This window comes from Pristis pectinata, chromosome 1 (genome assembly GCF_009764475.1).
Source record: "Pristis pectinata isolate sPriPec2 chromosome 1, sPriPec2.1.pri, whole genome shotgun sequence".
NCBI classification, from domain to species: Eukaryota; Metazoa; Chordata; class Chondrichthyes; order Rhinopristiformes; family Pristidae; genus Pristis; species Pristis pectinata.
Window position 1 is genome coordinate 104523348 of NC_067405.1, and position 16302 is coordinate 104539649.

Genomic DNA, 16302 nt, shown 5'->3' on the forward strand with positions numbered 1-16302 from the left:
TTTCCAAAAGGCATAAAGTTAAAGATGACACATTTCTTTAATAGCTTAAGCAAGATTACTTTTTTATTTCCATCTTCTACAGTTTCAAAATAACAAAAAAAGGGCTCCGAAGCAAATGTTTGGGCACCCTGCATGGTCAGTTCTTAGTAACACCCCCTTTGGCAAGTATCACAACTTGTAAACGCTTTCTGTAGCCAGCTAAGAGTCTTTCAATTCTTGAGGGATTTTCACCCATCCTTCCTTGCAAAAGGCTTCTAGTTCTGTGAGATTCTTGGGCTGTCTTGCATGCACTACTCTTTTGAGGTCTATCCACAGATTTTTGATGATGTTTAGGTCGGGGGACTGTGAAGGCCATGGCAAAACCTTCAGCTTGTGCCTCTTGACGTAGTCCATTGTGGATTTTGAGGTGTGTTTAGGATCATTATCCTGTTGTAGAAGCCATCCTCTTTTCATCTTCAGCTTTTTTTTACCAACGGTGTGATGTTTGCTTCCAGAATTTGCTGGTATTTAATTGAATTCATTCCTCCCTCTACCAGTGAAATGTTCTCCGTGCCACTGGCTGCAACACAAGCCCAAAGCATGATCGATACACCCCCATGCTTAATAGTTGGAGGGGTGTTCTTTTCATGAAATTCTGCACCCTTTTTTCTCCAAACATACCTTTGCTCATTGTGGCCAAAAAGTTCTATTTTAACTTCGTCAGTCCACATGACTTGTTTCCAAAATGCATCAGGCTTGTTTAGATGTTCCTTTGAAAACTTCTGACGCTGAATTTTGTGGTGAGGACGCTGGAAAGGTTTTTTTCTGATGACTCTTCCATGAAGGTCATATTTGTGCAGGTGTCACTACACAGTAGAATAGTGCACCACCACTCCAGGGTCTGCTAAATCTTCCTGAAGGTCTTTTGCAGTCAAACAGGGGTTTTGATTTGCCTTTCTAGCAATCCTACGAGCAGTCCTCTCTGAAAGTTTTCTTGGTCTTCCAGACCTCAACTTGACCTCCATCATTCCTGTTAACTGCCATTTCTTAATTACATTACAAACTGAGGAAATGGCTACTTGAAAATGCTTTGCTATCTTCTTATAGCCTTCTCCTGCTTTGTGGGCATCATTTATTTTAATTTTCAGAGTGCTAGGCAGCTGCTTAGAGGAACCCATGACTGCTGATTGCTAAGACAAGGTTTGATGAGTCAGGGTATTTATAAAACTTTGAAATTTGCATCACCTGGCCTTTCCTAATGATGACTGTGAAACAAGCCATAGCCCTAACAAGCTAATGAAGGTCTGAGACCTTGGTAAAAGTTATCTGAGAGCTCAAATCTCTTGGGGTGTCCAAACTTCTGCATGGTGCTCCTTTCCTTTTCTCACTCTAAAATTGTACAACACAAAAATTATACACTAATCTTGCTTAAAATGTTGAAAAGAATGTTTCATCTTTAACTTTTGGAGATCAGTTCATCTTCTACTCATTTAACTATTCACAGTAATAGAAATTTTGACCAGGGTGCCCAAACTTTTGCATGCCACTGTATGTACAAACGAACCTAGATCTCTTGGAACACCAACTTTACTCAATCTCTCACCATTTAAAAAATGCTATATTTCTCTGTTTGTGCACTGAAGTAAATGATCTCACAAATTTCCTCATTATTTCCACCTGTAATATTCTCATGCACTGACTCAGCTTGTCTATATCTCCTTGAAGCCTCTGTACATCCTCCTTGGAATTGAAAATTCCACCTTGTTTTATATCATCAGTACTCTTGAAAATATGACATTTGGCCCCCTCAGCCTAATCATTGATATAGATTGTGAATAACTGGGCCCATGGCACCAAATGCTGTAGTTCCCCACTTGACATACTCTGCCAGCCTAGGGCAGGTCCATTTATTACCTCTCTACTTCCCATCAATAATTAGTTCCCAATCTATTCAATCCCAAGTGCTCCAACCTTGTTGACCAACATCCTGCGTGGGACATTATTGTAAATCTTCCAAAAATTGAATACACCAGATCCACTAGATTCTTCCCCACCCCCCCCCCCCCCCCCCCCCCCCCCGCATCTTACAACTTACATCCTCCAAAAAAACTCCAGCAGGTTAGTCAGGCATGATTTTCCTTCCATAAATCCATGCTGACTTTGGTCAATCCTATTATTCTTTTTAGGGTCTTAAGTATAGATTGCAGTTTTTTTCTGCTAACCTACGACTAACATTAGTCTAGCATGTCAGTATTTCTCCCTCCTTCCTTCTGAAATAGTGGGGTCAACATTTCCCTGGTTCCCCTTGCTAATTTTTAAACAAATATAGTAAAATATTGGAATTAACAGATATCCGTAAGAGAATATGGCTGTCTCTTTGAAGCATGTCACGCCACATACAAGAAGAGCAAAAATAAAACGACAGATGCTAGAAATCTGAAACACTTAGTGGGTCAGGCAGCATCTATGGAATTCAGGTCTAGGACCCTTCATGTTAACTCTTTCTCATTCCACAGATGCTGCCTGATCTGCTGAGTGTTTTCAGCACTTTGTTTTTATATTATTCCGTGTATTTTGTCAACTGCTTATATTGAGGTATTGAAGAAATGTTCTAATACTGTGCTCATTAAATCTAATTGCTCATGTACAGCAAGTCCATAATTGCAAATACTTTAGTCCATTGCGTGGTCCAAATGTGAAATAGGAGGGGTAATGCTGTTACCACAGTGCTGTATTATTATTGAATATGAAAAGGATATAGGGAAAAGTTACCCAATTCATAAAACTGAAAACAAACCAACAATTTCAAAGAATATTTCCTTCTCTTTAAACATGATGTAAAATATGCTCCATAGTGAAAAAAATTTCACACCTGTACAATTAACTTTAAATGAAATCTTAATGGAAAAATGGCCATTGTACATTGCTTGAAAATTTCACAAGGCAACCTAGAAGTACTGACACTCAGCCATAATCAATTGCATCTATTCTCCTTAATGAATCCAGTGGAGGAAAGTGGTCAAGAAATCACCAGCAGACCCATGCACGCATGCATGAAAATCTTGAACCTTCTGGCACTTGAGCGTGTTATGCTTAAATCTTGATGACAACATAGATTGTGTACAATTTGTTGCCAATTACGAAAGGTGGTCTAGTCATTTTTTTGAACAAACAGCCCAAATTACTGAGTTGTAAAGTATAAGCAGCCTTAAACTTTTTATACATTGTTGTTATGTGATAGGCAACTGCAAAGAACCAGTATTCATAATTGTTCTTCAGATCTTTTAATGCATATTATATAAATTGTTCAGCACCCCATAATCAAGCATTTGCTCCTCCTTAAAAAAAACTGTTTCCAAAATCTCACTGATGTTAATCACATCAATTCATTACTGTCGAAAACTAAATGCACCAAGTTCTCACCAGGTTTAGGATAACTTGCACAAATTTCGGATGAATTTCTTCCACAAAAAATGTAAACCCTTGGCTTTCACACATCTTCACATGAACACTAGTAGTTTACGAACAAAAAAAATCATCAATAAAAATGCTTTTGGCACCACATCAATGCCTGTAAGTGACAGAATTTTATTCATGGGCAGTGAATGCACTGCATTCACTCCACCCATGTATGAGATGTAGGGTAGCACAATGGCACAACTAGAAGAGTTACTGCCTCACCACTCCAACAACCTGGGTTGAATGCTAAACTCCAGTGCTGCCTGTGTGGAGGATGCATGTTCTCACTTTGCCCACATGGGTTTCCTCTCATGCTCCAGTTTCCTCTCGTCTCAAAGATGTACTGGTTAATTGGCTACGTTAATTTGCCCTTACACTGGTCCTCACATTCCACACCACCAGCCTCTGCATTTGTTTCTCAAAACTTTCTTAATCTTGAGTACTTTGGAGTCCACCCAGAGAAAAGCCACTATCACCAGGACCATAACATCACATCAGAAGGTCTTCCTTCCACAATCTCCAACGTGATCATGCCCCAACTCCATATTGCCTGCTCTATCTCATACCCAAGACCCACAAATACAACTGCCCTGGTAGACTCACTGTTTCTGCAAGCTGTTGCCCCACTTAACTTCTCTCTTTCTAATTTGATTCTATCCTGTCTTCCCTTGTGCAGTCCCTTCCTGCCTATATCCAAGATACCTCTCATGCCCTCCACCATTTTAACAACATTCAATTCCCTGGTCCCAACCACCTCATCTTTACCATGGACGTCCAGTCTCTATATACCTCCATCCCCCATTGGGAGGGACTCAGACTCCTCCACTTCTTTCTTGAACCAAGACACAGCCAGTTCCCTTCCACCACCACTGGCAGAACTTGTTCTCATCCTCAACAACCTCTTTCAATTCCTCCCACTTTCTACAAATCAAAGGTGTAGCCATGGGCACTCACATGGGCCCCAGCTACGCCTGTCTCTTTTTTTTGTTTAGCTGTGTCAAACAGTCCTTGTTCCAAACCTACTCTGGCACCCCTCCCCAAGTCTTACTGCACTACTTTGATGACTGCATTGGTGCTGCTTCCTATATTCATGCAGAACTCGTCATCTTTGCCAAATGCTACCCTGCCTCAAATTCACCTGGGACAATCTCTCTGTCTCTACCTCACGAGACAAACTAGCCACCATTACTTACTATATAACCACAGACTCACACAACTACCTTGACTACACCTCCTCCCATCCCGTCTCCTGGAAGGACACCATTCCTTTCTCTCAGTTTCTCCATCTCCACCGCATCTGTTGTCAAGATGAGGCTTTACACTCTGGGACTTCTGAAATGTCCTTTTTTTTTCTGGAAACATAGCTTTCCCTCTGCTGTAATTGATTGAGCTCTCACATGGTTTTCCTCCATTTCCCGCACATCTGCTGTCACTATAAACGGGACAGAAATAGAGTCCCTTGGTCCTCAGCTTTCACCTGACTGGCCTCCAACATGTTATCCTCTCTCATTTCCATGAGCTCCAACAGTCTCCTATGTCTTCCAACCCTCTCCCCACCTTTCTGTTTTCCACAGGGACAACTCTGTGACTTCCTGGTCTGCTCATCCCTCCCCACCCCCTGGCACATTCCTCTGCAACCACCATTCAGGGAACTAAACAGTCTTTGCAGATGAGGTACAGAGTCACATGCACCTCCTCCAACTTCATCTATTGCACTTAGTGCTGTTAACATGGCCTCCTCTACATTGGCAAGACCAAGTGTAAACAAGGCAACCATTTTGTAGAGCACCTGCAATCTTTCCGCAGTGTTGTCTTGAACTTCCAATTGCATGTTATTTCAACTCCCCTTCCCATTTTCACACCAACCTGTCTTTGGCCTTCTCCACTGTCACAGTGAGGCCAAATGCTAACTAGAACAACAACATATCATATTCCAGTTGGGTAGCCAACAGCCCAATGGTATGAACACTGAATCTTCCATTTTCAGGTAACCTACACCCCTTGTTCCTACCTCACTCCCACCAGTCTACTTAAGTTCCCTCCACCCCCCCCAATTACCTACCCCCACCTGATTCCATCTGCCCACCATCCCTCTATTATTTGGTTCCACCTGAAACCTACCAGTCTGTATCTCCACCATCTGCCACCTGCCCCAACCTGGTTCTATCGGCCCAATTCTGCCAGCACCCCACCTCAATCTGGTTCCATCTACCACCAAACAGTTCTTCTCACTTCTATATACTGGCTACCTTCCCTCTAAAGTCTCAGTCCTGATGCAGGATCTCGATGCAAAACATCAACTATCCCTTTGCCACAGATGTTGCTTGACCTACCAAGTTCCTCCAGTTGATTTTTTGCTCCAGATTCCAGCATCTGCAGTGTTTTGTGTCTCCATTCTACATGGATTTATGTCATATCCCAAACTATAGCTATTTTCTGAATGTAACTTGACAGAATTAGGACTGACACCCTTCACTATCTTCCATAGACTGGGCACTTAATCAAAATGTTTCTGCAGTAGTTTTGAATTCACCTCCATTCAAGCACACTCCATGTTGTGATCCAATAAAAAGGTTTATTGTGGTTCAGGTTAACAAGTCCTTTTAGAATGCTAAAAGCCACCTTTTATCACAGACCTTTCCTTTTGATCTCTTCTTCAGACCACCCTTTCTCTGCATGTTAAACTCATTTAGAACATAGAACACTACAGCACAATACAGGCCCTTCGGCCCACAATGTTGTGCTGACATTTTATCCTGCTCTAAGATCAATATAACCCTTCCCTCCCTATAGCCCCCTATCATTCTATCATTCACGGGTCTAAGAGCCTCTTATATGTCCCTAATGTATCTGCCCCCACAACCTCTGCCGACAGTGTGTTCCACGCACCCACCACTCTCTGTGTAAAAAAAAACTTACCCCTCATATCCCCCTTATACCTTCCTCCAATCACCTTAAAATTATGTCCCCTCATGTTAGCCGTTGTTTCCGTGGGAAAAAGTCTCTGACTGCTCACTCGATCTATGCCTCTTATCATTTTGTACACTTCTATCAAGTCACCTCTCATCCTCCTCCTCTCCAAAGAGAAAAGTTCTAGCTCACTCAACCTATCCTCATAAGACATGCTCTTCAATCCAGGCAACATCCTGGTAAATCTCCTCTGCACCCTCTCCAAAGCTTCCACATCCTTTCTATAATGAGGTGACCAGAACTGAACACAATACTTCAAGTGTGGTCTAACCAGAGTTCCATAGAGCTGCAACAACACCACGTGGCTCTTGAACTCAATAACCCAACTAAAGAAGGCCAACACTCCATACGCCTTCTTAACAAGCCTATCGATCTGCGTGGCAACCTTGAGGGATCTATGGATGTTGATCCCAAGATCCCTCTGTTCCTCCACACTGCTAAGAGTCCTGCCATTAACCTTGGATTCTGCCTTTGAATTCGATCTCCCAAGTGTATCACTTCACACTTATTCGGGTTGAACTCCATCTGCCACTTCTCAGCCCAGCTCTGCATTCTATCAATATCCTGTTGTAATCTACAGCAACCTTCTACACTATCCACAACACCACCAACCTTTGTATCATCAGCAAACTTACTAACCCACCCTTCCACATTCTCATCAGAGTCATCTATAAAAATCACAAAGAGCAGGAGTCCCAGAACAGATCCCTGTGGAACACCACTGGTCACCAACCTCCAGGCAGAATACACTCCATCTACCACCACCCTCTACCTTCTATGGGCGAGCCAATTCTGAATCCCACACAGGCAAGTTTCCCTGGATCCCATGCCTCCTGACTTTCTGAATAAGCCTTCCATGAGGAACCTTATCAAACGCCTTACTAAAATCTATGTACACTACATCCACTGCCCTATCCTCATCAATGTGCTTTGTCACATCCTCAAAGAATTCAATCAGGCTCAGAGACACTACCTGCCTCTCACAAAGCCACACTGACTATCCCTAATCAGTCTATGCTTCTCTAAATGCCCATAAATCCTGTCTCTAAGAATCTTCTCCAGTAATTTGCCCATCACTGAAGTAAGACTCACTGGTCTGTAATTCCCAGGGTTATCCCTACTCCCTTTTTTAAACAAAGGAACAACATTTGCCACCCTCCAATCATCTGGCACTACTCCTGTGGCCAATGAGGACACAAAGGTCAATCACCCAAGGCGCAACAATCTCTTCCCTAGCTTCCCATAATAACCTTGGATATATCCCATCCGGCCCTGGTGACTTATCTATCCTAATGCCTTTCAATAGCTCCAGCACATCCTCTTTCCTCACATCGACATGCCCTAGCCTATCAGTCTGTCGTACGCCATCCTCACAAACATCAAAATCTCTCTCTCTGGTGAATACCAAAGCAAAGTATTCATTATGGACCTCCCCTACCTCTTCCGACTCCAGGCACATTTCCTCTTTTATCCCTGATCTGTCCCACCCTCATTCTAGTCATCCTCTTATTCTTCACATACGTGTAGAACGCCATGGGGTTTTCCTTGATCGTACTCACCAAGGACTTCTCATGCCCCCTTCTAGCTGTCTTAAGTCCATTCTTAAGCTCCCTCCTAGCTACCTTGTAACTCTCCAGAGCCCTGCCTGATCTATGCTTTCTAAACCTTAGGTAAGCTTCTTTCTTCCTCTTGACAAGATATTCTACACCTTGTGTAAACCACGGTTCCTTCACTCCACCATCCTTACCCTGTCTCAATGGGACAAACTTAACCAGAGCCCCATGCAAGTATTCCTTAAACAGCCTCCACACTTCCACCGTACACTTCCCCAAGAACATCAGTTCCCAATTTACGCTCCCAAGTTCCTGCCTAATAGCATCATAATTCCCCTCCCCCAATTAAATACTCTTCCATATCGTCTACTCCTATCCCTCTCCAAGGCTACGGTAAAGGTCAAGGAGTTATGGTCACTATTTCCAAAATGCTCTCCCACCAAGAGATCTGAAACCTGATCTGGCTCATTGCCTAGTACCAGGTCCAGTATGGCCTCTCCTCTCGTCGGCCTGTCCACATACTGTGTCAGGAATCCTTCCTGGACACACCGAACAAACTCCGTCCCATCTATCCCCTTTACACTAAGTAGGTGCCAATCAATATTAGGGAAGTGGAAAGCACCCATGACAACAACCCTGTTATTTTTGCACCTCTCCAAAATCTGCCTCCCGATCTGCTCCTCAGCACCTCTGCTGCTGTTGGGGGGGGGGGGTCTATAGAATTATATCAGTTAGTTTTCGTTCTAATGAAAGATTATTGGATCAAGGTTAACTGTTTCTCTCCTCAGAGAGTACCTGGCTTGTTGAGTATTTCCATTATTATATTTACCAGCTTGAAATCTTCCTTAAATTAATGGAATCAAATCAGTACTTTACTACTGTTACTGCCAATTAATACAATACTCAAGACCATTTGTCAAGGGTATTAAAGTATTTCAACTTTATTTTCTGATTATCAGATTTCAACAATAATCCTGTCCTACTTCATTGTCTGAATTATTTTTTTCTTAAAGAATATAGATTATTTTATATTATTATAAGAAAAGCAGGGGATCTGATTAAACTTAAGTAAATTTCTTGTGCAGGGGGTCCCCGGGTTATGAATGATCTGAATTACGCAAACCTGACTGCAAATTCTCCCCTACAACAGTTTTCAAGCGAGTGATATGTTTTGTGGTATTTATTAATGACTGGATACGGTATATATTCCATTAGCTTAATTATGGATAGCGTAGGGTGATTATTCAATGAAACAAAAGTACTATAGCAAGTGTATGTAGAGCAATACGATTTGGGTAGCGATAGAAAACGGATGCTTCTAACTTACGGAGAAATTGGCTTATAGACACTTCTCAGGAACAGAATCCTGAAGTAACCTGGGGCTGCCTCTTTTACCCACTCATTGATAGCTATACAAATGATTCCACTGGTACACAGCCAAGAGGTGGAAATTTTGATATTGGACAGATCTTTCCATACTGAATTTTTGAGAAGACAACTGCAGCACATTTAATTAAGATTTTAATGAAAAATAATTATACCAGGAAAACAGAACAACCATGTGCTCTTGGACTATAGGATCACTTAAAATGTATAAAGGAGGTCATTCAACGTATCATATCTGTGACAATCATAAAGGAGACAACTAGCCTAATCTGGCCTTCCAACACTTGGTCTCTGGCTCTGTAGTGCACAGCTCTTCATATATAGATCTAGTACTTGCTATAAGCGATGAGGGCTTGTGCCTCTACCTCACCTTCCTTGGCGATAACCCTTTAGTCACAGAATCACCTGTCAACCATTACCTTTCACTTCCTATCCCTGAACCAATTTATTTTTAATATTTTGATAAAACAAGATAATAGTAGATTTAAATTATTTACAAGAACACAGATAACAGAAACTGAAGGAGGAAAAAAAAGCAATTTCAATTTAATCTGAAGTACATCCCAAATGAAAGCCAGTTGGAAATAAAATTCAGCTATACTGCACTTAAATGGCCAACATATTTTATTCATTTAGGAGATACTTGCATTGTTGTTCATGCCACCATTTCTGACTATCTTCAATTTGCTCTTGAGGTGGCTGTAGTGATGAGCCACTATCTTGAACCACTACAGTGCTAAAGATATTCCTACATTGCTGTTAGGTAAGGAGTTTCATTGTCTTGCCCAACCAGTGATAAGCAACAGCAATTCATGTTCAGGTTAGAATACTGTACAACTTGAAGGGAACCCTGCAGGTGGTGCTAAATCCATACACCTAGTGCCTGAGGAAGAATCTATCCTCTTTAGCCACCTCAAAATCCACAAAACCAGGATGATTTCCATCCTCAACTGAGAGATCACGAAAGAAGAGCATCTTAGACCTTCTCGGTGATAGAGATCATGTGTTTGGGAATTGTCATTAAAGCTAACTGACAAGTTGCTATGTTGCTTTGAGAGATGGTATATATTGCAATTACAGTGAACTGCTGATAGTGAGGGTGAATGTTTAACAGAAGGAGTGTTGATCAAGTAAGCTGCTACATCCTGGATGATCTTGAGCTTCTTAAAATTCTGTTAAAGCTACATTCATCCAGGCAAGTGAAGAGTATTCTATCACACTCCTGACATGTGCCCAAAAAATGTTGTACAGAAACCCTGAGAGTGCTCAGGCACATGCAACATTTTATGCTAAGACATGAATAGGAATTTATACACTACCACTTCAAATGACAGGCCAAAAAGGTTGGATACCCCAGTGGAACGAGAGGGATGCAAACATGCCAAGCCTCATTGAGAAGGACAAAAATACATGACAGAGCTGCTTTAATGACAACACTGAAGCAGACATTCAAGCAAAGTTTAATCAATTATTTAGGAACATTTATTCAAAGACAAATTTATCCAATCAAAACTCAAAAGCTTCATTACATTATATTCTTCAAAAACTGTATGCTTTAAAAGCTTCAAAATAAAATTCTCAATCAGCAAATGTTAGTACCACAGAAAATCTCAGTTAAGTTGCACAGAATTTGATTTTTAATTTATGATTTTTTAAATTAAAACTTTCCATACGCTTATACACATTTGCTTAAATTGATGTTAGGTCTCAACCAGATTCATTTGGTGTTAAAATGAACCATATAAGGATTACCATGGTTCAACATCAGTAACCTCTCTTCTGTCCCATGCTCTACTTTGGATAAGTGAACTGTTAATCCAACTTGGCACTGGTGCAGTACTGAGAGAGCATAGCACTGTTAGAGGTGTCATCTTTCATTTAAGACATTAATTCAAGATTCCATCTGCCCTCTCATGTGAACATTATAGATCATTATAAATCCCACATCACAATTTGATAAAATGTCTACAGGAGTTCACTGACTGTCTTAGATACAGTTCTGCCCACAATCAACATTGTTTATTTCACTGTCCTTGTGAAATCTTGCCGAAATGAAAAGGACCATATTTCCATATTATAAATGTATTGTGCTTAGAGTCTTTTATGCTTCAATTGTCTTGCATCCACTTGAGATTATAAAAGGATACCATATAAACCCATATCCTCTCTTTCCTTAACCATTTAGAAACATCATTTTTTTTTAAATCCATCATTTTATGTGATGGCCTCATTTCAGATATACTTGCAAATATCAGTTATGTATCAAATCATTAATATCCCAGAGCATCGTAACTCAATTCAATGCCCAGGGTGGCCTGTTTAGAGTCATTAAACAGCAGAAAGCATGCTTTTCCTCCGTTCCAATTTTATTCCATTTACATAAAATTTTATAACTTCTACGGAAATTACTGGTGCTAACAATCTACATTCATTTACATTCTAAAAGGCGGCAGTTCCTAAAAGTGTAACTTTAAAATGAAAACAGTGTCCAGGTACTCAAAGTAACTGTTGTTCATCAATAATCTTAACTATTATCAAGGGACCATTCATAAACCCCCACAAATCAGCCCCCACTCCACCTGACAGGTGAGGAAATTTCCTGCAGCAAATATCTCTCCCTTTTTTCCAACTTGGGCCCCATTCAAATCAAATCTCCTTGCTGTTACTCAGTGCTACCTCTCTGATCCCAATCTCATTGCATTCAGCTTAGTGAATTGCACACTGACTTTGATCGTGCTGTAACTCATTCAAGTGATATATTAGCACTTGACAAATTTCATTCTTTCATTTATCCTGGGCTTGGAGCCAAAACCTCTCTCTCCAGGACAGCCTTACATTGATTTTTTTTAGCATTTTGACTGCATGAAATTTACGTCAAATTAACAGCTGGAGAGATAGATATGGGAAGGAAACTATATTTCCATTCCTCAATGTGAACATAACCTGCATTTATTTTAGAAGTATTTGCACTCTTGGCTCTACATAGTTCAATAAATACAAAACTGTCAATTCCTCATGGAAATTCTTGGTGGTATGATTTTTCAATGTGCACAAGTTAGCAACAATTTTGATAGTTACCCATATACAGATAAGTTGTCTTGTTTGACAAATATGTAGCCCACTACTTTATTCACCTTAAAGTACAATCGCTCAGTGAGATCAACACCTTCTATGGCTAAATAAGAGCAGAAAATTCTAGAAAAAAACTCAACATGTCAAGCAGTATCTGTAGAGAGAGAAACAGGGCTAATCTTTCAGACTGATGTTTAATCAGGACAAAAAAGTTATCGACCTGAAACATTAGCTGTTTCTCACTCCACAGATGCTGCCTGATCTACTGAGCATTCCCAGTGATTTCTGTTTGTATTTCAGATTTATTGCATTTCCAGTAGTTTTTGCTTCTCAGCTTTTAGGGTTGAATGGTTAAAGGTGGCATATAAGCACAGCATATTGATCTCCATTGTGTAATTATTTAATAAATGGTACCAGTAGATAAAAGTATTCAAAAATTTGGCCTTTAGATTTCAGAAAGAAGTTAAAAATGTTTATTCCTTACTCCTCCTTCCAAAGCTGCCATAGTTTTCTCACATTAGGCCCAACCAGCTAATTTTCACATGAATCCAAATGGAAAGCTCTCACCAGATTACTTCAGAAGCACATCATATTTAAACCTAAACAGATTCTCATCATGAATACACAAGCATAAATGCCCAAACAAGCAAAGGGTTCCCACAGTCTCAGTTGCAGTTTAGTTAAAATGTCCCTTGTAATCAATCTGTGTATCAATAACTACTTCATAAAAATTAAATGCAAATAAAGCAGGTTATAAAGAGTACTGAAATAATCACTCAGAACAGATCAATAAATATTCATACTAAACTAATTAACAAACAGTGAGTAACCATGCTGATACAAATATTCAAATAAGGAAGAACTTTAATACAGGTTTGCTGAAAACTAATACATTCTGGCTGGAAACGCACCAACTTATTAAGTTAAATTCATTCTTTTATAATGTTACAGTCACCAGTTGAAAATATTCAGTATAAATAGTACTTTAAAACAGTTACCTTTCTTGTTTTAAAGCATATTCTAACATTTTTATTCTTCTTACTAGATCCTTCTTCAAGTTTTCCTGACCTTTCCTTTCTCCTTGTAAAAATGCTATCCGAGCCTGTAAGATAAAAGAAATAATTAAACAGCTAAATCAGTATCTTGTGGTTTCTACAACAAAAAAATCCTAAAATCTCAAAAGTTAGGAAGACAAGTGTAAGACAGAACATTTAGACTCTCATTTTAAGTATCCTTTACCAGGGAGCAAAAAAGAAGGTATTTTCCTCCAGCTAGGTTTCAGCAATTGTGAAAGGCCTGGCAACAGCAGAACACTTCTGTCAGGAGTGCAGGACTGCCTCTCTTTGAGCAGGTTTGATCTATGTTGTACACCATCACTATTGCCAGTGAACATCAGAAAGCAATGAAGAAGTCTTGTTCCGCTTTTCTTCAACAAAGAAACTATATAAATCTTTCATTCACCTGGCATCATTTGAGAGATAATTTATCATCATGCTTCCTCCCACCAAGACTGCTGTAATTTTCTAATTATACTTCACAAGCTACCGAAGTAAGGAGAACTGGGAAACCCGAACAAGTTTCATGAATACCCTTTGGTTCAGTGTAAGTCATAACAAGATTACTTTCACAGTTTTAACATTCAGCAACCATTAAAAAAGTACTTTTTTTTAGAAAAAAAGATTCCCAAGGAAACCCTATTTGAACAATTTGTTCATGAGTTCTTCTCCACTGATTTCAATCAATGAGAAGGGCTGAGAAGATCAAAGTGCTAGTAGATTTAGATTTAAGAGTTTGTTTTTATTTAACAGTTAATGCAAGCCTTCTGCAGTTCATGAATGTTTCTGAATGTCAAAAATCATTAGATTTCTGGAGGCTTTAACAACTGGTTAAGTCAGGATCTGTGGGTTAAGCAGCCGTCAAAGATTTCACAGCTGCAATGGGGATTGGGCATGTGATTCTCAACACTCCAACCTCCCAACCAGCCATTATGGAAGTTATGTCACAAAAGGCCTGTGCATTGATTGCTGTGCTGCAGATGTTGGAGCCACAAGTTCCTATGAGAGAGCTATTCAAGATTACTTCTAGTGACAGTACAAGATCCAGCTTCTGACCGTAGCCTATTTAGAAAGTTAAAGGTTCCTTCAAGAAGGAAGCCCTTAGATTTTTAGTTGAGGGAGTTTACCCAAAATTATCACCATTCTATAACATATTCCGTGAATTCTATGGAATTTTTGCTGATTGCTATATCAAAAATGTCCCAGAAATTAAGATAGCTAATCCCAGGGATGGAAAGATCTGGTTAATCCATGCTATTTTTGTTCACGGATGGAAGTAAATGAGTTGGGCAAGCAATCCTTGAGGCATCAAACCAGAGAGAGCTGTCTGAAATACAGTGGTAGCACAGTAGGTTAATTACCAGGCTAGTAATCCAGAGGCCTGGACTAACAATCCAGAGACTAGTGTTCAAATCTCACCACAGCAGCTGTGGAATTTAAGTACAGTTCATAATTAAAAATTTAGAAAAGTAACAAGCCTTGTAATGATAAAAACCACATGATTTCTTTAAAAGCCCATATGGTTCACTAACATCCTTCAAAGAAGTCTGCCTTTATGTAACTACAGAGCCACCCAATATCATTGACTTTTAAAAGCCCACTGCAATGGCCTTGGAAGATGCTCAGTTTTATGTGGCTGACCATCAACTTCTCAATAAATGCCGGCCTTGTCGGCAACACTCAGATCCCGAAAAATGAAAAAAGGAAGAGGACTTCACCGAGATTTTCCCCCACAGTCTTCCTCTGGGAACAATGATTCCAAATGAAGCAGGCAATCACAATATTTGAATAAAAAAATTATTCCTCCTGTCCATTATGATATTTATTAATGCCCATGTTAAATTGAGGACACCAATACTCAGTGCCGTGTATTGTGCTGTGAGACGTATTTTGCTGCCAACTATTAGAATTTAAGCAAAGGAGGAATTAGACAGCACACCAATACTATGATAACCCAAACTATATGGTCAAAGAATAGGTTTTAAAGAGGCCCTTAAAGGAAGAAAGCAAGGTGGAAAAGTGGAATGGTGTGGACAGGCATTCCCAAGAATGGCTCCTAGATAGCTAAGGGCTTCAGTAATGATGGAACTAAAGATCTCATTGATATTGTGATGAAGATTATTGTCAAATGATGTGATTAATTGTCATGTGCATGACAGAGCTAACTTTATAGTACAATTATCTAAAGAACAAGCTTGCATTTATGTAAACATTTCACAAACTCTGGATATCTGACAACTATTTATTGGCATTAACAGAATTTTACTTAAGATTTTCAAATGACAGGAAATCTAGTAAAAAAGTTAGATGCAGGGGCAGACGGCCTACATAGTTGACAAAGGTTTCTTTCAATAAATGTTTCAATATAAGGGCATCAATTGTCATTTTTAAACCTAGTTCAGTTCCTGTGTTATGCCAGACCATGCCACGCAGGATTAGAAGACAAGGAATAAAGTGTAGGAGGCAAACAAGAAAGCCAGGGAGAAGGTCATAACTTAAGTGGTTAGTGCTCGACAAATCCAAAAAATATTTTATAATGATGATAATTTTTTTTATTTCCCCCCCCCTTCTCCCTACCGCCAGGATGCAGGGGGGTCTAACATTAATCATTTACTCCGAATTGCCCTCTTCTCCCTACTGCCAGGATGCAGGGAAAGCTAACATTAATTATTTACTCCGAATTGCTCTCAATGCTGGTTAGTTGAGTTCTTGAGCTCCTGCAATCCAAACTGTTGAAGGGTATGAAACAAGTGATAAATAACTTCAGCTGGTAATAATACTGCTTGTGAGGAATTTGATTGGTGAACTCTAAGCCCAAGGATTTCAAA

At 39.9% G+C, this 16302-nt stretch overlaps 1 protein-coding gene across 5 annotated transcripts in view; it reads right to left on the reverse strand.

Moving 5' to 3' along the window:
- LOC127569164 (striatin-3-like) overlaps positions 1-16302 on the reverse strand; it is a 139566-nt gene that overhangs the window by 87596 nt on the left and 35668 nt on the right. For all 5 annotated transcript variants that reach the window (XM_052013563.1, XM_052013577.1, XM_052013587.1 and 2 more), the window contains exon 2: positions 13418-13521. In XM_052013563.1, coding sequence (XP_051869523.1) covers positions 13418-13521 — 104 coding nt within the window. The remainder of the gene's footprint in view (positions 1-13417; positions 13522-16302) is intronic.